The following is a 24,002-nucleotide window of genomic DNA, read 5'->3' as shown; positions in this document are numbered from 1 at the left end:
CTCCAATTCAGTAACCAGTTTGCCACAAGTATAAATGAGGTTTCAGGTTTTCTTCCTTTCAGAAAAAAAAGCAGCACAGGATTTTTCATTCTGATCAATCAATGTGGTATTGGGCTACAATGTGCTTCCTTATTTTATATATAAAGCCGTCTCTCCTGCTTCCACCCAGGGCACAACGTGAAATTAAAGACTTTAAAGTTTCCGTGTACACATATTTAATTGCATGAAATATGAAGGAGATGCTTGTTATTCCCCCTGGGAAGAACAAATCATCCAGCAGCTGAGAAATTTGCTAGACTCACGTGTCTTGCACATCTGAGGCACGGCACAGCTGAATGCGACAGTATCATCACAGTAACCTGTTGGAAAACCTACATCTTCAATTTCAGCTCAATTGTGTTTGAACTATCATAGGCATTTAGATAATGAGATACTACTTTCAGTGTAGTTCACTTTGCTCCCCTTATCATGTCTGGCATTCATTTCCACGAGACTGGCAATGTAGAGAAAAACAAAAACCAATCAACACCATAAGAAATAAACTCAAATGATCTGAAGCAGTAAATATTGTTTCAGGAAGCCTGCAAAAATGCGATGGTCACAACAGACCGGTAGTTAAAAAAGAAAGAAAGAAAAAAATTAACATTTATCACAGCAGTAAACTTTTGGAAAATTTTCCTTTTTAACATTTCAAGCTGCATGCTTGAGTATTCAAACATATTTGTGTCCACTCTAAGAAAAAGCTACGATATTTTTCAGCTGTGTTAGTCATCATCCAGATTATAAACACCCCTCATTTAAATACGCTGTAATAATAAAAAGATGTTAATTAGTAGGTTTATATTTTGTATGTCTATCACCTCAAGTTACACATAAAGGTGTAGAATCTAAAATCACTATCAGATCTGATACAGAAAAAACAATGATATCATGAACGGTTAATTTCCAAGTTTAGTTCAATAAATGCTAAGAAGCTATTTTGCACTATATAGAAAAATAGGTTAAAACCTAAAAAATAAAAATAAACCATAAATAAAAAGGATCAATGGACACTGTTTTTCTGCTTTGATAATTTCAGGTATTTTGAAATGCTTTTTATCACCAGAGGCAACTCAATGTGAAGTCCTGGTTGCATCGAGAGGAAGGAAACTATCCCAATGGCTCAGGTTTTTCTTCCTCCACTCTGAAGAGCAGTTGTATTTCAAACAAACAGTTTGTATTCATGTTTGTTCAAGTCTGTATGTTCAAGTACTAGTGATCATCAAATGAAATGCATATCTATCTAAAGTGGGCAAGTTTGGGACTAACCTATGACCGACTCTAAGCCATGCTTATCACACGGTTTCTTTCTGAGATGAGTTCATGAAGCACCTTCTTATCACGTGAACTGTTAAAGTGTTACCCAACCCCCAATGTAAAAAGGATGTGGTTTTTTTTTTTTTTTTCTTTTTAAACAAAACAAAAAAGAAAAGATTTCAAACCAAGATGACCAAACATTTTGGCCTACTGTGGAAAAGAACGTAAATTCTGTTATAAAATTACTTGTCAGCAGCAAAAAGACTCTTCAAGTGCCTTAACCACTGTACAGCTTGATAGTTTTAATACTTCAATTTTTTTTTCCATTATTCATTGTTGAAGAAATAATTTCACAATCTCAAATCAAAGTCAACACTGCAGTGAGGAGAGCTTTTCTACTTTATTACAAAGAGAAGAAGCCTTTATGTGGTCAGAAAATACAAGATTGATCTTTTTTTTCTCTTCCTATGAAACGCTGCTGTTCAAACAGCCAGAGTGAATTGTCTCAGTTCACTTAAGTCCCATCACATTCACTTGGGTATGGATGTCCTTGGCTGCTGAAAATCTGGCCCTTTAGTGCACAGGGCGACAAAGTAGTCCCCTGACCAGCAGTTCCAGAATGTCCCGTTTTCATATATTGCATCCATGCACACCTCCTAAAAATGAGGTACAGCAGGGCAAACATTTTCCAAAATAGATGTCATATATATAATATATACACATTCGTACATACATACCTTTATTCATGTGATGTCCAAAAATTTAAAAAAAATGTACACATTTATTACAAAATCGTAACAAAGACTGGACAGTGTTTTGCTCATTCTGGAAAGATGAAGCTCAGTAATACACAACTCTGGAAACTAACCAGAGACTGTGGCAATATCTTTCTTCTAAACAGTCAGATATTCTTGCATTAAGCTTGGCGAAAACTGCCTTTCAAAAACAGAAGGGGAAGTAAAATGAAGGAAGCAAACCTTGCTCATCTTTCCAAATGAAATACGAGAAGGATCTTCACATAAAAATGCACAAACATTTTTTATTACCAATAGTGCTACAATGAACAATGCAAATTTTGTTGTCTAATTTTTTGTCTTTTTTCTTATTTTTTTGACTTTTTACATTTTGGAAAACTAAGTGGTAAACTTTTGTCAGTGTACTCGCTTGTCTTTACAGACCCAAGCTTGTCTGCTGGCAAAAATAAAACAAAAACAAAAATTCAGACCCTGCTCAAACTAAAGAAAAACAATTACAAATTTAGTTGTTGGGCAGCACATAATTAGTAAGGCAGGACCTCAAATGGTGACCCTTCGCATGAGCCAATTGCCAGATCCTCAAGGAATTAAAACCAGGATGCCTGAGCCACATCAGTTCTGCAGTTATGTTGAGTATTGTGCTGAGACAGCCATACCCCAAGAAAAGGGAAGTCTTTAGAAGGCTTGCTGAGCAGGGTTGTAGTTGAAGGTTGATGGCAGATGAGGCCTTTCTTCTAATTTGTCATATTCCAGATGGAACTCCTACAATCAAAAAAGAAACAAACAAAAAAGACAAAGCCAAATAAAACTATGTGTCATTTAACCGCTGAAAAGTGTTTTCTACACACCATATTTGAAAAGCACGAATACAAAAGAGATCAAATACTAGTCTATCTTGAGGCAAGAATACACAATTTCACTATCTTGGATTCTATATTTTAATTCCAAAAAAGCCAATATCCTGAACACTACATCTGCAACGTGTGGGCTCCCCCTCATCTTTTTTTTAAATGGTACTTTACCCTCAGAACTCCTGTTATGATCTCATTTATACGATGTGTACACAACACACTCACAGATCAGCTCATGCCATGATTGCATTATGAATAAAGGTTCCTGTCATTTCAACAATTCAGATGTACAGAGACTTATTTTGTATGATCTGAAGTTTTGAGATATTTTGTGGTATTCTCACAGGCCCAGTCTTAAGTTAAAGTAACTAGGTTACACCTTAGCACAACAATGGGGAATGTGACCAAAAATTCTAGAGACACTACTGAAACCTAAGCAAGCCAGAACTGAAGAAAAATAATCTATCACGTTTCACACTCCAATATAAGCTCCAGATTTACCCAAATTCTTGTGTATGTCCTGAGCTCCTTCATATTACATCCTTCTTTGAAAACATCTTTCACAAGAAATTTACCCGATGTTTTATAAACAACCATTCAGAATAAAAATCTTTGTGCCTATGCACTCAGATGCCACACAAGGAACTCATGCATAAACAAGCAGCTTCACTGTCTCACTGGCACAACCACCTGACTTCCATCTGAGGGGTTTGGTTTGCCTACTTGTGAAATATCTCCATGATGCAGCAGGAATTTTTAATCTGACTATAGCAACTACTACAAATCAGATTGCAGCTAGCCTGATATCTAAATGCATCCTGATTATTACACAGAAAAAGCAGCTTTTCCCTCCGTGACCTTGCACGCAACCCTCAATTAGTACACTTTGACATTTGGTGCTCCTTCCCTCATACATGCAGTTACAAGGAATTACTTAAATCTGATATTTTTCAGATCCTTTCCACAGCTTAACTTTGCCTTGCCCTCATTTTATCTTCATTCAAGAAGTACAGAAAGTGGAAGCTGCACAACTGTTTTTTAAGGCTACTTCCTTTCAACACAAGGGACACACATAGTCATTTCTTTTGCCTAACTGAATGGGGAACCTCAGCAGACCTTCATCTGTATCTGTGGAGAAAACTGAATCCCCCTCCTTTTACACACTGATAAAAACACTAAGAGTGCAGAATAGATTATTTTAAAGCACTCCCTGAAGTGCTTAAATAGCACAATATTTCCGCTTTTACAGGTAAACAAACTAAATTGAAGAACAAATCAATGCAACATCAGAAATAAAATCTATGAAAACTCAACTCCCCGAACTCCCTCCTTTAAGGCAAAACAAGGTCTAACTAGTATGGAAAGAACATTCAGCATGGCAACAAAACAAATGAGGAACAAATGCTAGGAATTCAGTAGGTCTCTATTCCCCAGAGAGTACTGTACCTAAACCTGGAAAATCTTTGCAAAGCCTGTGTGTGAAGTTATAGCCATTTGCACTGAAGTGTTGCATGTTTGCCTCATTTTTGCTTTCCTGCTCTGCTTCAGCCAAGATGTGTTTCTTTTCTTTTCTCATTTATTCCACTACACTCTGTGTGTAGCCTTTAAGTTGCACATACAAGTAAATTGCTTTTGGCACTCCTGATTAACACTGCATGCCAGTTGGTGTACGTTCCCCTTTTGTGCAGATCCACACATACGTGCTGGTACTGAAGGGATGCCTGCTCTCTCCTTTTGTCAGCAGCAAGGTCAAGGTGTACAGGTATTTTGGTGTCAATAGCTGGTCTAGGTTGGCTGGATCTTCATAATTCTGAAGTCATTTTCTAATAGGAAAAATACCTCTCAAACTTCTCTCCCATTCCTGGCTTTCAAAGTTTCCATTTTGCACATAATCAGAAGGATCTGCAGATTACTATCATTCTGTTGGGGAACTGCTTTTTTTAACAGAATTGTAAACAAAAAAAAAGAGTTAACAATAAAAGCTTAGATCAGTTACCTGAACCTTCACATGCTCTGAAATGCCCTTGAAATTACACATGGAAAACAGCTACTTAAGCCATTACGATGGAATCCATTACCCATCAATGGGGTTTCCAAACTTACTGTGGCTGTGTGCTACTGCTGGTACTGTCTGAAGGAAGATTTTGGCACCTTGAGCAGTGCTTTGTGGGCCACAAACTGGAAACCCTTCGTTTAGAAGGAGGAATACGATTTCCTACCAAAGTTGCTTTAGGAGCATATAAATTGATGCTTCAGACTGTTAGTGATTTTAAAACAAAAAGGCTTAAAAGAGCCTTTTTGACTTCCAATGTCAGCGATGCTGAAGCCCAATATCCAGCAGTGTTTAATAATACTTCAGTTATATCTGACAATACCAAAAAAGAACTCATTGACGAAAATTTGTTGAAAACTAAAAGGCAATTATTTATTGTATGCAGAAAAATACTTGTATTACATGTTTTTACACTTTAAGTCTTTTCTTTTGATTCCATGGGCCACTATGGTTTAGAATGTGAACAGCATCACTGATATTTTTTAATATAAACAGATACAAATAAAGTGTGAAAGTGCCACTTATCCATTGACAAACACTCATTATATCGCTTTACTTCTTATATGGAATAATTATTAAAAATTAAATATCTTTTAATAACCAAGGAAAATGAGTACTAACTGTGTGTGGAAGCTTAGGGCACATGTGCAACACTACATACATTTTCTATGCAATTAAATCAGTTCCTTCTTGTTCTGGTGGCAAATTTACATCAGCCTGCACGCATAGAAACAATAATACGTAAAAATACTAGAGAAAGAATTGTTTCAGGTGATCCATGGCATTAATAGACTAAGCCAAAGCAAAGTTAGCTGAATAAGAATTGCCCAGAGCACAAATTATTCTGGGCTGTGTAGTCCCATCAAAGGATAGCAGAGAAAATCCAAGCGGGACCAAAAAGGCAGTATTTATGATGGCTTAAAGATGGGTACAAAGGCCCAAGTTTAAGATTGGGCCTGAATCCAAATGCTACGGTACATCTCTGTTAGAAGAACAAATTGAACATTCTACCATTTTAAGATCAATATTAATACTTCTATAATTACTAGAAAGTCATTTAATATACAGGCAGCAAATCTTACGAGCAAGTAAACACTTGGAAATTTAACCTTTCTCCAGAAAGAATTCCACATTTTATAGATACAAAATCAAAGTATACAGGTTATGTTATTTTTTCCTCTCCTTAAATGGGATTAATTCTCCTTACTTTTCAAAGGAGAAATTCCAGACAGTTTTCTTCAAACAATTTAAAATCAGGATTTCAGTAAACATGCAATTGTAGAAGGCATTTTTGGTCTCACATCCACTTCCCTTCCTCTCTCTTTCACGTCTCCTCAACAGCAGCACACTATAAAGCCAAATCCTCAGTGAAAAATCAAAGTGCCTTTAACCATACTGTACTTTCTACATGCCCTAGGATGAAAAACCATATAAGGAGACATATCTGTAGTCAGCATCTTCCTGTGTTCTGTTTGGCATTTAAGGTAATTTGAAATTTACTGTTGTTAACATTTTCTCAATATTTAAACCACCTATCAGTATGGAATTAATAAAATCTTAATAGATATGTTTTCATTGAAGTATGTAGTCTGCTTTACCAAAAATTTGTAAAAACAAAAAAAATCTAGGATACTATCAAAAAAATCTACCAATCCTTGTTTGTTATTATAAACTTAGCTGTAAGACTTTATAACGTTATTCAAAGTAAACAGTTACATTTCACTGTATCAATTGTAATTCAATATAACTTTTAATAACTGAGTTATTAATTTGTAGGTAGAATAAATACACAAGCTGATAATTGCATAATGCAACTTCCTCAAGGCACAACACATTAAAATACGTGCCGCCATCTATTTGAGCATATACACTAAAACAACAGACAAGTTTATAAAGTACCTTGAAAAAATAATTTAATTTGCATATATAAATAAGAGAGTAATTTACCAGAAATAATTCTTGTTTGACTGCTTCAAAAGAGCACTAATGAAGCCATTAAGCAGCAATTACTATTGTGGCCTTCTAAGGAACTGTATTCCCAGTACTCACTAGTAATGCAGCTGTTACACTAAGAGACTGTTATTTATCAGAACTCTTTTTTCCCCCAGATTGTTATATTTTTAATTTCCTGAACCATTGATAAACACCTCTGTGATTGATAGAAAAAGTTACTTGGCTGTATTTTCCTTCAGTTTAGAGGTCATCACATACTGCCATTTTTGTTTTACTCCTCATAGGAAAAGTCTACTCCAGAAATTATCAGAGGTAACACCATCACCATGCAGTGCCAAGACCACACTTCACATATTTATAGAAATTCTTATTTACTGATCATAGATGGAACTCTTGCAGAAGGGTTTCCAGCAAGTGATTCCTTCTTCATGTAACATCATACCAATTTTTCCTCAAACCCTTCACAGAAGGCTGTGATCAATAAATACTTAACCTGCCTGGTGCCCTTCGGACCAAACTAAAACCAAAATTAAAAATACAGAATGCAAAAGAATCTGTATAGATCCTGGGCAAAATCATTTGGAGAATTCATTTTGTGTGTCTCTGTTTCACCCATACAGCCATGAATGCCCACTTATACAAAGCCAGCTCTTCTCTTTAACAGAGGAAGGACAAAAGGGCAAACAAACAACTCAAGCACTAGATGCTGAATTTCAGGACAGTACTTACAACTCCCAGTAGAGAAAATACTGTCTTCAAAAGTAGTGCTTAAGCATCAAGTAGTAGCTTGATACATTCACTACAGGTAGAAAAATGGGAGACACTAAGGATGTTACTATTCTTATACAACGGACATCACTTCCTTCTAGTAAAGTAACTTTTTATTTCCAAGTACAGTAAAATTTCAATCTAATCCACTGATATGGATACCTACATTAGACTTTTATTGTTCATTAACAAATAGAAAATATTAAGTTGACTCCAAAGAAGAAATCTGTCCTTTCAAAAAGTAATTACTCTTAAGTAGACTTAAGGTCTACAATGAAGACCTTAAGTAATAAAATAACCTTAAACAGTGCCTTGGGATACCTAACAAGCAATACCAAACAACAAATCAATAACTTAAACAGAAATAAAATTTTTTGTTTAGGTTCTGAGGGGAGAGATGTTTTTGCTTAAAGGTCTTGGAATCACCCTGTATATATGCATTTTATATATTATATATTAATTGCACAAGCACAGCTTGCTATTAAAATCTTCCATTAGGAAGTTTTAGCTTTGTTATGACCATTGGAAAAGCAGTAAAACCAATGAGTCAAATGTGCAAATGGACTGATGAGTGCCACACATCATTGGAGATGAAAAAAAAACCCCATGTCTAGTTAATCTTTAGATGAACTAGAACACTGAATTCTAATCCCTTTAATTTAGAGCTGATGTTTGAAAACACATCAACCAACACATAACTGTTCAATGGCATACTTATCTTAAAAGTATGTAGATGCAGCTTGATCACAGTAATGAAATGCGTTCTGTGCAAGCAATTCAGAATTTTGGCTTTCCAATTAAATGAAATATCTAAACAGGTAGAACATGCACAGTTCCAACATATAGGAATCTTGTTCAACATCTCAAGATTTAGTCTGATCTGCCATGTGATTTCCAGAAAACAAAACAAAACACAGGAGTATGGTCAGACGTTCTGTAGGTACATGTTCTATGTAGTACATGTTCTAAGTTTCTTTTATCATGAATGAATCTGCCATGCTGGTTAAAACTTGAAGGAAAAATCATGCCACTGCTATACAATTCCATGTAACTAGAACAGGTTGACTGGTCACAGCCAAAGGCTTGTAATCAATGGTTCTGTGTCAGGGTAGAGGCTGGTCACAAGTAGTGTTTCCTAAGGGTTGGTCTTGGGACCAGTGCTCTTCAACACCTTTATCAATGACACAGAAGATGGCATCGAGTGCAACCTCAGCAAGTTTGCGAATGACACCAAGCTGAGTGTTGCAGTCGATACGCTGGAGGGAAGGGAAGCCATTCAGAGGGACCTGGATAGGCTGGAGAAGTGGGCCCATGTGAACCTAATGAGGGTCAACAAGGCAAAGTGCAAGCTGTTGTACTTGGGCCAGGGCAATCCCAATTGTTCATACAGACTGGGAACTCTTTTAGAGCAACCCTGCAGAGAAGGACTTGGGAGTCCTGGTGGACGAGAAGCTGGACATGAGCCGGCAATGTGTGCTTGCGGCCTGAAAGGCCAACCATGTTCTGAGCTACATTAAAAGAGTGGCCAGCAGGGAGAGGGAGGTGATTGTCCCCCCTGTACTCAGCTCTTGTGAGGCCCCATCTGGAGGTCCAGGCCTGGGGCCCCCAGTGCAGGAAGGATGTGGAGCTCTTACAGCACGTCCAGAGGAGGGCCACTAAGATGATCACAGGGCTGGAACACCTCTCCTATGAGGAAAGGTTGAGGGAACTGGGATTGTTTGGCTTGGAGAAGAGAAGGTTCCAGGGAGACCTCATTGTGGCCTTCCAGTATTTGAAGGGAGCATATAAATAGGAGGGGGAATGGCTGTTTACGTGGGTGGATAGTGACAGAACAAGGGGAAATGGTTTTAAACTAAGACAGGGGAGGTTTAGGTTAGATATCAGGAGGAAGTTTTTCATCCAGAGGGTGGTGACACACTGGAACAGGTTGCCCAGAGAGGTTGTGGATGCCCCATCCCTGGAGGCATTCAAGGCCAGGCTGGATGTGGCTCTGGGCAGCCTGGTCTAGTGGTTGGCGACCCCGCACATAGCAGGGGGGTTGAAACTAGATGATCTTTGAGGTCCTTTTCAACCCAGGCCATTCTATGATTCTATGAAGTAAAATTAAATGGGGACTGTGATTTTTTTTGAAAATTATTCAACTCAGACTCTGGCTAGGTGTGATGGTTGCATGCATACTGCACACATATCTTTTCCAGCTCAAACTAGAGCTGAATGCATTCCTTTACACGGCAGGCTACTGTCAGATGAACATATCCCTTTTTTCAGGTTAGTGAATGACAACACTGATGATCATTCAAATGTTTTTGCACTTTGCATTAGAAAGCATTTGCTTTCATGGGGTGAAGAAATCATAATCATAATCAAGGAAAATACACTGTACAAAATGGTTTTAAAGCTGAAAGACACTAAAATATTGAAAAGTATTTTGAAAATACTTTGAAAAGAGGGTGGAGAAAAAGAAGAACAATTCCACAAATTGCAAATAAAGGATGACCAGTATTGACAGTATTCAAAACAGAAGGGAACAAATTATCACAAGTGGAAAGGGAGAAGACCGTTGTTCTTTTTGCGTTTTTTTTTTTTTTAATGCCTCTTGGCCTAGAATACAGAAAACAATCATGAAAATATCTCCTCCCTAAGAGAAGCAATCTATTTTGAAGTACTCAAACATTCAAACAACAGAGCACTGAACTCCTACATTATGCTCAATAAGACAATAATTAGAAAACAACAACAACAAAAAGAAACCAACCCAAGCCAACTCCTCCCACCCTAAACACCTGTTCTAAAGGTTGATGTGGTAACTCCCTACTCAACTTTCTAAAGGAAAATAATAATATTTGCATGCAGAATTTTTAAAATGACAAATAGTTATTTTTATTCTAGAAAATTGTACTTGAAAGAAAAGCTTTCAATATTAATAAAACTTGTGATGAAAGCAGGAAGCTCCTTTTAGTTCCCAAAGAAAACAGGAAATGGAGAAACTGCTCCTCCTTTGCCACAGACAAACCAGGTTTTTTTAGGCAATCTCTGTTCTCATGCACATCAGAAACTGAGATAATGAACTGGAATTATATGACGTTAAAAGCTGAGATTTTGGGATGGACTTTGGGTTTTGTCCTTCTAAAAACATATGGCTGATAGACTTAAAATATCCTCACAAGGGAAAATATATACCTTAGCTACTTTCCTCCAGTTAAGACAGTCAAAGAAGTAATATGTTCCCCTCTCGTATGTATTGGTTTTCATTGTTGGCTCCATTCCGGGTGCCCTGGTGATCCATACTCGTTCTTCTTTGTGGTATCTCCAATCCCGGTTAAATCTTCCATTTTCAACAGGAAGGAAAAACAATTTTTAGCATTAGTTATTTCAATTTGACATCACAGTCTACAATTCTAAGATTTTAAATAAAAATTATACAACGATTCAAAATCAAAAAGATATTTCTGAGACATCATTACAGTTGCTATCACATACCACTTCCATACAATTATTACACCTTAATTTAATCACACACAAAACTTCAAGAAGTCTGGTAAATTCAAACAACAAATTCTTTTTTATGACTAATGTTTAATAACTAATGGCATTCATATACTTCTTTTTGACAATGCTTTATAACTCTGCAAAATTTATGAGACAGGCATTTGATTTCTGCTACATGAATGAAAAAAGTGCAAAATGGAACCAACGTTGGAGGAGGTATTCCAAAAAAGTTTTCCAGCTTTAGACTGACTAAGCTTCTCTTTCCAGCATTGCTTTTTCTTTTTTAATATTACATGTACTACTTCATTACTGCAAAAGATTAAATCATGTAAGACTGACAAAGTAGTTTGAACGTACAGCTCTACTGCCGCTAATAGCTGTAATACATCTCCTCCATTCATGTAATAGAGATAAAACAGGAGATCTTCTCCATATCGGCCGAGTTTTATTGCAGCCAGCTGCAAAAAATGGAAGAAAATGAGAATGAAAAATTTACAATATATAAATGCTTTAAGACATAACATCTCACTTAAACAACAGAAGGATACATGCAGAATGTGCTTCCATCTTACGTGTATTGTAAATTGTAATCTAACAGGAGCAATAATTATTACAGCAATCATTTTTCTTCATTTTGTTAACCTTTCCAACTAGCACGAAGACACAGAAGGAAAATAAACAGAAGTAAAGAATCAGCAAGATAGAATTTTATCCTCCATCTTTGTGTATCCTCACCTACTCTTTTTAGTTCTTTAAATGCTTGAATGTATTTGCTTATTTCACACCCTATTAAGTAATATGAGCACAATTTCTTGCCATATTTCTCAACAGTCCCTCTTAAGAAACTACAGTACTTGAAAGAAAATATACTTAACAAGAATTCCTGTCCGCGTATACATGGGAAGCAAGAGATAAATACGACAGTATCTTGAATCACAATTCTGAGCCAATCTCAAGAAAAAGAACAACTGAATATGGCATTTGAATATTAGAGTATGCTGAATTAAACTAAACATGCTCTTATGCTCTTTGCATAAAGAGCATATTAGTAAAAATACAATGTTCTTGTTAGCTAGCTATGCCTGTATGCATTTTTGTTTTCCATACCCTTTTCTAAGGTGGAATGGGTGCATGATATATCTGATCAGCCAGTTAACATATCACTGCTCTTAAAAAGATTGAGAACATCCACTGAATGCATTGAATTTGGGAAAAAAAAAAAAAATCTGTTTGAAAGAAAATTTAGAAAATTACTGGTAATAAACTAACAAAAAATACACACACATACTCACCTTATCCCTAATGTGAATGTTAGTTAAGTATTCAGATGGAACATGGAAGTCTAAAAAAGAATCGGAATTGATGCAACTATTAAGACTTGTAAATGAGTACCATTTTCATACATTAATATTGAATTAAATAGCCATTTTTTTCTTACCTATGTCTTGAGGTCGACAAGGTGATGATGCCCAAGGTGATGCAAATTTGGGATAAAGATTTCTGAGGGGGAAAAAAAAAAATTACAAAAAAAAAGAAGGCAATAAACATACCACACAACCAAAATCATTCCACATGGGGTGAGAAGGAAAGAGAGAGGGAAAGTTCCAACCCATTTTCCTAAAATAGCTACATTTATTCATTTTCTTTCTAATGTTTAGAGAAAGCGTGCATTTAAACAATCCTGGGAATCTCCAGAGCCAAGATGTCATTTTTTTAATCTATCATTCCTTTAACTTAAGTGTCAGGAATCCAATTTTAAACAGATTATTATTATTATTATTATTATTATTATTTGACCTGGAATACCTGCCATGAGCCTGATGGGTTCTGATTTATTAGCCTACAATTTAAAAGGAAGAGAAAAGCTTATACTGGCAGATTCTTTTTTTTTTTTTTTAAACAAACCAATAAAGATGTTGTTCTTTTAAATTCCAGTGACTGCAAATAAACTAAATCCTGGCACAATATGAAGATATGCTTATTATGATTTAGTATTTTTCTTTCGTAAAAATTTTGCTACCAACTCAAAAATGAAGACCCCCCCTCATTCACTTAACAAAGAGAAAACAATGAACTTTCCAACTCTATTACAATGATGATGTACTGAGGAATGAGTTTTCTATTTAATGGATAAAGCACAGAAAAAAGGTCCAAGATGAAAAACTCTTCCACAGGCAGCTACACTACAGTGCACTTCCAAATACCCAGGACAACATGCTATGGGGCACTTTGTGGAAATGTTACTTGTTTTAGGGTACATCCTCCTCAACTCTTGATTCCTTCTTGTCAAAGACTTAATAGTTGCTACTAAGTATCTGAATCCTACACAGCTATCCCAACAACACTAACTTCCAGCTGAGCCATAGGGCCTACAAACTACACTGCCAAAATGGTGTCAGTCTCACTCCAGGTTAACTAATCTCAGCGTAACAGCAAAAGTTTGTGCTAGAGAGCCTGAAGGAAGATTTCAGTAGCAATATCTGCAAATGCTGAAAATAACTAAAACATTCTTTCTACTGAAAGCCCGGATAGTCATTGCCCAAGGAGAGGAGCTTCCTGCAATGCCATCACATCATGCATGCCCTAGCGACTTTGTGTCCTAAGGTAAAGAAGCTAGGATTTTTACTCCAACTGCACCACTTAAATGCAATAAAAACAAGGGTTTGCACACTGTCTACTTTATGACATGAATAAAACGCTACTAATTTAACATTTTTCAAGGAGGTATTGAAAAGCATACAGCTTATTCAATTAACGTTCCAACCTATTTCATTAATATTTCAGGAAGCTTCTGAAAATGAAAGAACTGCTACATAACCTCTAAAGAATTAAATGAAGTGCCATTTTTATTTTCAGCTTCATTTGTGTAGAATTTTAAGTTATTTTAAAGTTAGCTTAGTTTATATTTAAGCTAAGAGAATTAAAGAAATGAAAATGTGTTGCCCAAGGAGGTTGTGGATGCCCCATCCCTGGAGGCATTCAAGGCCAGGCTGGATGTGGCTTTGGGCAACCACCTGGTCTGGTGGTTGGTGACCCTGCAGATGGCACTGGGGTTGAAACTAGATGATCACTGTGGTCCTTTTCAACCCAGGCCATTCTATGATTCCATGAAAAGTATGTCTTAAGGAAATATGGGTCTGTATAGGCAATAAATAATCGTTATTTAAGCAATAAGTGTTAACATGTCTATACAGAAAAGAGGTACAAAACCAGGAGTTATTAGGTTTACTTCAAAGAAAAATATATGCAGAATTCTAAAATCATGTTTCTAAAAGTACATTTATTGTGTGTTTAAATGGGATAAGTGCCTTTAATATTAGAAGCATCTCACAAGGCAGAAAAAGAAATCTGCTTTCCACATGCAGAATGCTTTTATTTTTTCTAATGGCAATTTGTAAATCAAGCAAAGGATGTTTAACATAAGGCAAAACATTAAGGACAGCACAGGCTTTTTGCTAAACTGCTCTGTAGTATAAAATGAAACCAACTTTATAACACAGAATAGATTAAATACTAAACCTATCTCCTTCATCCAACACATAAATATCTAATATAGAGTAATTATATGTTAAAAGCTTTTAAAAATCCTGCTCTTTAACTTACATCCGCTGAAAAATAGCAGCAGTATGTCACGTGTATATATTGTTTATGTATTCACACATAATAGTAGTCTGGATGTTGCACTCAGGAGCTGTAAAGCACATCTATAGGTCATCCCCAAAGCAGAAAATCACGGAATGCTTGGAAGGGGCCTTAAGATCATCTAGTTCCAAATTCCCTATAGACTATTCAGTAGGTGGGTAAAGGTTAAGTTTTATTTTGGGCATCAAAACTAATGCATAATGTTGCATAAAACATCAAATAATATTACCAGAAATATTATCCTACTACTTCTGCATGCCAGCTGTTTAACTGAATGACGTAACCAGATTTCACCTGTGTTGAGGAACAGTAACAGAGGAAGCTCAAGCTTCAGATACAGATGTACTCTAAATTATTTTACAAACAAAGGTATTCTCATATTTTCAGCTGATTATTCTCCAATTACTTTTGAGCAATTTGTAGTGAGAATAGTAAATAACTTTAGTATCTGGAAGATCCAGGAGATCCGTCTCCCAGTGAGTGCTAAAAATTCTGTAACTACTGAGGAAAAGCAGCAACCTGTGATCAGTTTAACTGTTCTTTATGTATTCTCAGCATGCTGAGGGAGAAGGAGATGGGAGTGAAAAACTGCTAGATTGAATAGGGAAAGGGAGCTGTGAGACTAGCACAAGCAAAGAAAATACTATGTTCAAGTAACACATTCCACAAATAACTGCATGCAATTGTACCAGAAGGATGAGTCTGGGAGGTGGTTTTAAATATTTTTAAAAGCGCCAACGATATGACAATTTGACTGTGTTCTGATGCAAACATTACAGAAATATTTTCTAGAAATGATTATTTCTAAAAAGTTACTCCTCGAGAAATAAACATGTACATTAATGCCAATCATTTCAAGATGCAAAAATCAGGAGCTATTTTTTCCCTGCGATTTCCCTCTCACCTTGATACTCCCATTCAGAAATCTTCCCTGCACTCACACAGTCAGAATGCAGTTGTATATAAAATTTATGACAGGAAATCCATATATATACTGTTTGGTCTTTGTTTGGCTAACGTTTTATATGTAAGATTTGAAATGTATACACTACACTGCCAATAAGGTTACGTAAGATTACATAAATCTCTGCTGATACAAAGCATCACAACTCTTTATTCAAGGAATTTAGACATCTTGTTTTTTCGCCACATACAAAGTGCCACAGAAGTAAGGTAAGTGACTAAGGCTCGTTTCTGCATTCTCTTTACTGAAAGATCATTTACATAGAGTCATTTACATAATGTAAGGCAAAAATTCAGGACATGGAAAGACTGTATCAAAGGATAAGGTCAATGCATGCTTCCTATCAACTGTATTTTATAGATTAAAATAAACTAAAGGCCTGTTGTTCCCCCTCAGTGCCTCCCTCAATGAGAAGGGTATAAAATTTTTCACGACTGAATAGTCACAATGGGACATTCTCAGCTGCAAAAGTACCAGAAATTCAATTTACCTCACACAACTGTAGTCACGAAGATAGGCATTTCTTCCCCAAACTGGGGGAAAATCTAGGTTTCTTCTGTAACAAGTACAGAAAAAGGCTTTTTGGGCTAGTGATTCACCTTACTATTCCTAAGAACTTCTCTTACCATTGTGAACTTGCAATTACTCTTCCATCCACTACCTCTACAGAAAGCCTAGATGACTAAACTGAGCTGAAATGAATGACTCGAGGTTAACTATAACACCATATTTTCATTTTTGGTGTGGAGTAGACTCTGTAGATGCACTAGTATCTATGCCCCGAATTCCTGATATCTATATACAAATACCTTCAAGGAATACTATTATTAGAAAAATAATGTGTATCTGAGGTTTATTAAAAATACACTGTCAATTCCTTGAAGAAAGTCCTAAAAAGGTAGGAGAATAAGCAAAGCCACTAGGCTTACTGAAAGCTTGCAAAACAAATCTCAGTATTCCTTGAGGCACAATTATCTTGTTTATGGAAGTTTTATTTTACTGTCTTAACGTTTTCAAATTTTATTTGGCAAAATATCTTGTGGGTTTGATGCTTATGTAAACTAAGTGAATCTGTTACTGTGAATGACAGCATAATAAAAACAAAACTGAAGACAGTACTAAAAAACAGAAACTTACTCAGGAGAGTTGAGATTGAGACCTAGTGTTGTTAAATCACTTCCTAATGCAAGATGTACCATTCCTGGATCTGTCTCTGCTGCCCTGATGAATGTTAACAAGCCAATCATTCCAAACTGGTCCGTCACCATCCCTTGAGGAATGTTGGTAACCCGACCTGGGCAAGAAGCACAAATTAATTTTCTCTTTTCAAGAGGTGAAGAAATCAACACGATGATGTAAAGGCCTGCCAAAACCTTTGAAGAGGACAAAGTGGAATGATACATACCATCAGGTAACACCTGGATCCCTTTTTTCTGCTGGTTGTTGTTTTGCGTAGTTGAACTTTTATCTCCAGGAAACTTGGGCCCATCTGTGCTGGATGATGTTTTGCCTGATGTATTCAAATTCTATTAAAAGTAATTTGTAGAGTTGGTATGATGGAAATAATCCAAAAAGGAAAAGATTGGTTGACCATATCTTTCATCCAAGAACTCTGAACAGTACTTCAAGTCACACTAATATATTAGCTACTAAAATGCAACAAAGCTGAAGTTCTTGTACTCTGTTCACAAACCTTATGTAATATTCAACACTTCATAAAGTACACTTCCCATGCAATAAGAGCTATTAGTAAGCCTACAGCTTGCAATCTTGGGAAAGAAATTATTTTAAACTTGAGTTTGAATACGCAATGAATGTCCCAAGTATCTGTCTTTTTTCCAATAGCCTTGTTCCTGCAGTCACAACACTCCACGATGCAGCAATAGGTAATAACTCAAGCCAATTTCAGGTGCAAACAACAAACAGTTGGCACCTTTGCAACTATCAGGAAAGAGATGTAAACACTGTGTGTTTGGCAAGAAAACTGCAATAGCTCTCCAGGAGCCCACATACTGACAAAAGGTACTTTCCATAAACATTTCTTTAATATTCTTTAAAACAAATCTGCAGTAACACAATATAATCATGTTTCATCCCTCGTTCCTTACTGTACTCAATTCCAAGTGATCAGAACATTCTCTACACCGTAATCTGTCCATAGTTTCCAAGGAGAAGGCCTAGATTCCACCTTTTTTGAAGTTACATTTTCCAGTTTTCGTGTGAGTTTGTAGTCACTTCTAATACCTACCTACCAGTACCACTGATTAACCAAATTTTGCAATTCTAAGTAGTAAAACAATCAAACTAGAACATTTTGTCCAACACTGTAGAATGCTGTTCTTTGTCATCCAAATTTTAGTGTATTTATCTCTAATTTGTAATAAAAAGCACAAATTTTAATTACAGATCTTCCAGAGTAAACAACAGAAAAAAAATCTTACCATCTAACACACAGTGATTAGAACAATACTTAAGATGCAACTAGCCTACAACATAACCACAAATGTAATAGTCTCTATTAAAATACCATGTTCCCTGTGCTTTCATATGCTCATCAATAATTTTACCTTTAAGTGGTATTTTATTACCTAACATTTAAAGGATTTGACAGCTTAAAGAAAGATGGTACAATGTGAAACCTACTGCTACTGATGAGAGAGAACCAACAGTGACAACTGAGATGCAAAAAGAAGTTATGAATTGCAAAACTTTAAAAATATATGTCAATTCTTGTAAATAATTTTGAAGTATTCTTGTGAGTTTTTCCTCACTCACTCTCGCTCTAAGGATATGCGGAGCAATAGATATCTATGAGGATATGCAGAGCAAGGTCACAGAGTCACGTATGAAACCCTACTTACATAAAATTTCTCATTAATTTAAAGGGGCAACTTTGAAAACCTTACACTATAAACATATTCCACTGCCTATTTTGAAATACAGCAATCAAGAAAAGTTTGAACACTTGAAACAGAAGCAGCTTTACTTACAGATTTATTATCATCATTACTTGATGTTGGGTCTTTGTAGCTGGAGCCTGGTAATGCTGGAAAATCTTCATTGTGTATTGAAAAGTCCTGGGACTGCTCACTTGCTGGTTTTGTTACCATCCCAACTATTATCAAGATGAAAGCAGGAATAAAGTTAATTGACTGCTAGGAAAAAAATTTCCTGTTGCTCTTGCTTACTGCTCATTTTTCTTATGTGCACATAGTTCAGCAGGAAACAACTTAAAAAACCAACAACTCAGGTAAAATGAAACAAAGCATATTCATTTAAAACATCCACACAGATTAGACTAAAGCCTCTATTTAAGTGTGAGCTGAGAAACACTCTGGGTTAAATTCATAGACAAATCCACCGCTTTAAGAATGAAGCCTGAAACTTTTATCAAGAAAAGCACCTGTTTTGCATATCTAAAAAAAAAAAAATCTTTGCAGGCATTATTGAAGTAGTTTTTAAGGAAATCCATTGAAGCAAGGATACAATGCTTTTAATGTTATACATTTTTTCCTCCATTCTCTGATCTCCTTAGAAACAGGTATCCTTAAGATGCCCAGCTAACTTGCAACAGAACACATCACCAATGTAATACCTGCCTGTGACATAAGAACAACTCCTACTTTCAGTACTGAAACTGAAAGCATTTAGCCTGCAACTCTCAATGCTTTGACCCTAATTTTAAAAAACTAGGCCAGTCACATTGGAATATGGATTCTGACTACTGAAAAGCAACATTTTTTCAGTGCCAGTTCAAAACAGAACAAAAATCCTCCACCAGACACCCAAGGGCAAATATTCTTTTCTAAGACACAGAACAGTAATACAGTGACTTGTTTGAAAACTACACCACTACAGTAAGAGATGGCAGAAGCAAGTGTAGGTCCTAGTTTTCAATGTTTCTTAACAGACAATGTAAGATCTAAAATGGCTCAGTAGCTTACAACATATACGACTTTGTATTGTATTCTTATGTTAAAGGTCAATGTTCCATCAAGAAAAAAAATATATAATCTTGTTTCCTCTGTAATCTCTTTGCTTTCATAGTTGTTATGATTTCTTCCACTGGAAGAACAATACTGATCATGAATTAACTATACTGCATATTTTCCTTCTATCTAAGAAATGTTTGAAGGCTTATTTTCTGAAATAAGCTAAGCATAAAGAAAGCATGCCTCAGCTCAGTTGGAAACCTCCTTCTTTCCTGACCACAACCAAAAGCATTCTCCACTTTACTTGCCTAGACAGTGGCAAGTGTATCTCATAACTAATTCTTTACTGTTTCTACAATAAAGCAACCTGCATTTAGCTGGTGCTCAAGATAACTTTTCAGATATATTTTTTCCCCAGTTTACCAAACAATCACACAAACAGGTATGCTAGCACCACAAATAGGGAAATGGTGTCCTTTTTTATTTTTTTATTTTTAAATGCAGCAGTACAGCTCACTACTGAACTCCAGCCTCATGCTGCAAGTACATCTGTGTGGAACTTTCCTCCATCTTCCATCAGTTTTCCAAGTAATGGCTTCTCATTTTGAGATGGACAAACTTGTGTAAACTACAAGCCATATCAGCTCTCTACTCTTAGTGTGACTTTCCAGCGTCTTTACAAGGGGAAGTGACTTTTGCCTGCATTTGGGAGCACTTCAGTTTGACTTCTTTTGCTGTTTCTCACAGCTATCTTAAGCAGAAGGTCTTGGTTACACCCAATCCATGAGGCTACTTTCCCCTGATAATGTAATATCTATTATTTTGCTCCAATTAGAATTGGAGCTATCTCTGAAGAACACTAGCTATTTTTTTAGCTGGAAAAGACTAGGATATATTTAGTTGGAAATTTGACAAGTGTCATAAAAATAAGTTATAAATGCAACTTTTCAGAGCAGCTGATGCAACATGCATGACAAAATCTACTGAAGCAGTAACAGAAAAGAGTATTGTCCTTCATACTAAACTTACCTAATTTTTTTCCAGACCCAAATAGTAAGAATTGTATCCACCCTTATGTTTTTCCTTTTATTATTTTTAAGCTGTTCAGCAAGAATTATATAAGACACAGATTTGGAATCTGAATGACAGTCAATGGTTACAGGCTACTTTTTTTTTTTTTTTTTTTAAATCTGATGTTCACCGTAAGAGTGATGGTGAACAGTACTACAGCAGGTACTACCAATAAACACTGAAGATAAACAGAATGTTTATAATGTGCCCTTTTTACACAAAAGTATCTCTAATATGTATCTCTAACAATCAAGCATTATTTCTAAAATTTATTCTTCAAAACTGGACAGTTTCTGCATATGTGCAAAGTAGAAAACAACCTATTGCCTAAAAATAATTCTGGAGAGTGAGCAGCTTTAGATTTATCACACTACCATGACTGAAAATCCCAGCTGCCACTGCTGGCAATGAATTTAAAACAAGTAAGTCTTAATACTTACAGAAACCTGAGAGGAATTTCCAATTATAAAGACACTGACTGCTGATTTTCAAAAAATGAGACTCAGCTCGAGATATTGGCATTTTTGAAAAGGCTTCCTATTGTCTTTAGAACTGAAAAAGGCAAACTGAGCAAATAGACATGTTGTTCATTCAAAGAGTTTTCAAAAATATAACCTTACCATAGGGAGCCCTTCCAGCTAAAGGGTTTATTAATGGAGTTGGATTGCCACTTCCTTCCCTTCTGTTTCTGTCTGCTAGTGCTGGAAAATCTGAGAGGTCCAGTCCTGTCACATTTTCACTTCCATCTACAACAAAAGCAGGTATTTTAATTTTTTTTTCCCCTCTTTAGCTTTATTTATTTATTTTTACTTAAAAACAAAAGCAAAAAACAAAAAAAAACTTCATTATGCACAAAATAAATCTTGGATATATTTTCTTGCTTCCAATTGATCTTTTTACTCTTACATTTATAATCATCACAAATACATACAACATCTGTATTACAACACAACTCTCAAGAGCATTGAGATTTTCTTTAAGCAAATGCAGTCAGTAGAACTTAGTAATACTGTTTTCTCATTTTTAATTAAACAATGCATACGTAAGATAGAGGCAGAATATCAAAACCATAGCATTAGGATAGGTAACCCATTTAAAATGTAAGGAGCTACCAAGGAAAGATTTCAGAGAAAATAATCACCCATATCATCAAGAAGGAGCTCTTTTCTGCTTAGATAATACAAGACAAGGTAAAGTCCAAACCACTGCAGAGCCAACGCAGTACAAGTAACGTGGGAAGATTTTTCAGTTTGCAGTGATAAAACCACATGGGTGAGGGGAGCAGCACAGCTCTGTAAAGATGTCATAAGGCCATGGGGATGCCAAACCCCTCAGCTGAGGCTTCCGTGCTGTGACATCAGCAGCACCTCTGGGCAGGCAGCCACAAACAAGCCAATACCAAAGCACTGCGAGCCTCCAGCACCGTTACATGAGAACACTGATCTTTTTCTAATTCATTAGAGTCAGGTGAAGAGTAATTCCCCGGGAAAAAATCACAACTGAAACAACTGACTGGAAGACTTTGAGGTCTTTAATAACGCTGCCCTGTTGTGTTTATCCTCTGAAACTTTTCTTCTCCGATCTCCTTTCCAATTCCATAGCTACTTTGCATTTCTAGCTGAACAGATACAACTTCTAGCCAAGTGATTATTCTATAGCAGACTTATACTTTGCCTTTCAGAAGTATTACAAGCCACTGCTCTGAAGCAATAACAACAGATGGCATAGCACTGTTTTTGTTATTTTGTGCAATGGGAAAACAAACAAACCATTAATACAGTTATTTCTCCACAGAATCTTGAAACTAGAATAAAATACTTTTTCTGCATTAATGTCAGGTTTACAAAATCTGCTGAAGAACATGCAGAGTTGCTCTCTAAAGGCATCACTTCTGTGCAACAACTGCACTCAAAGTATTTCTAAGCTTATTCAATCAAAACCAAAATCTTTCTATTGAACTGCGAGATCAGCATAAATTAAGAGTAAACTCACCTGTTCCATTAAAAATGTTACTTGATAAGGAGTTATTCATTCCAAATGCCTGATTCCTGTTCATCCCAAATCCAGACATACTGTGAAAAAAATCCAAGTAGTCAGAGAAAAGAGAGTAGAGACTTTCATAATTTCCAGTTGAAGGCATTAAGGAAAAAAGCCAAAGGCACTTAAATTATGTCATCTTAAGCTATCCTTGTTAGCCTAAACTCAATTTTATATTACTTGCCTTTATACCTTTGAAAATTCTGAACAGCAATGAACATTGCTGAATGAAACTGAAATGACTTCAAAATAACCCGATTTTTTTTTTTTTTAACAACCACAACTCCTTTGACATCTGTCAGCCAACAAGTTATGATAAATGTGCATTTTACTCAGTAATTTCATACATAAAAATGAAATATCAGTAAAGACAACAGCAAAAAGTCAGACTAGAGAGCATTCATTTGAGGGTGGCAGCTGAATCATCGACGTGATCAAATTTGTCATGACTCAATTAAAAGCTGGAAAGTTATTGTGTGCAACCATCACAATGTATGGTCTCTGCCACAAAAGGACATCAGTTAAGTTTAAGTATCACACAGACAAGTAAAAATACTTGAAGACATCTAAGAATCAGATAGGACTGCTGTGGTCTGACAAACATCCGAATGATCTGCTCCATTCTGTGCAAACCGAAGATGTTAAGCTGTCACAAAGTAGCCCAGAACTAAGTGAAATTCTGTTATTTCTGCCCTGTGGAAACCACAACATTCATTTCCCCCTGTAAGAGGACAAAAGGTGATATTTTATAAGTTCCTGTGCATAGAAGTGTCAAGTTTTCCTACTAGAATTTTTACTAATATGACTTTTTCACATTTTTACAATTAATTTCAAGCCCTAAATATTTTGTTTTTGACTGAGACATCAAGAAAAGGAAGCAGTCAACAACGGTTCCACTCTGCTCTGCTTCAGCAAGATGGTGCATTTGGAAGACATCAAAATCTTTGACACTTCATGAACTACGAGAAACATTCCTGGTGTCCTCCGTGAATCCTGGACTTGGTGAGAACACCAACCAGAGATAATTTGATTTTGAGTGAATATAACTTTGCTTGGTCACACACAAGCTTCTCATGCAAGATTTTTTTTGTTCATTTGTTTTTAAAGTAATCAGAATTAACTAGATCAAGAATTTCAGTGATAAGAAAGGGACTAGGCCACCAAATGCGTATTTCCCTGCACTTGTAAACT

The 24,002-nt window shown here is 36.0% G+C and overlaps 1 protein-coding gene across 4 annotated transcripts in view; it reads right to left on the bottom strand.

Moving 5' to 3' along the window:
- Positions 1 to 1,561: 1,561 nt before the first annotated feature.
- CNOT2 (CCR4-NOT transcription complex subunit 2) overlaps positions 1,562 to 24,002 on the bottom strand; it is a 93,048-nt gene continuing 70,607 nt past the window's right edge. The window contains exons 7-16 of one of the 4 annotated variants that reach the window (XM_031589468.2): positions 22,767 to 22,846; positions 21,395 to 21,520; positions 18,762 to 18,886; positions 17,177 to 17,297; positions 16,909 to 17,065; positions 12,604 to 12,665; positions 12,458 to 12,507; positions 11,523 to 11,623; positions 10,857 to 11,001; positions 1,562 to 2,813 (exon numbers count right to left, since the gene is read on the bottom strand). In XM_031589468.2, coding sequence (XP_031445328.1) covers positions 2,727 to 2,813; positions 10,857 to 11,001; positions 11,523 to 11,623; positions 12,458 to 12,507; positions 12,604 to 12,665; positions 16,909 to 17,065; positions 17,177 to 17,297; positions 18,762 to 18,886; positions 21,395 to 21,520; positions 22,767 to 22,846 — 1,054 coding nt within the window. In that variant the 3' untranslated portion in view covers positions 1,562 to 2,726. The other 3 variants (XM_031589471.2, XM_090138655.1, XM_031589467.2) reach the window with 3 other exon arrangements.

Source organism: Phasianus colchicus, chromosome 1 (genome assembly GCF_987193195.1).
Source record: "Phasianus colchicus chromosome 1, bPhaCol1.hap1.1, whole genome shotgun sequence".
Lineage (NCBI taxonomy): Eukaryota > Metazoa > Chordata > Aves > Galliformes > Phasianidae > Phasianus > Phasianus colchicus.
This window is presented reverse-complemented; position numbering and strand designations above follow the sequence as displayed.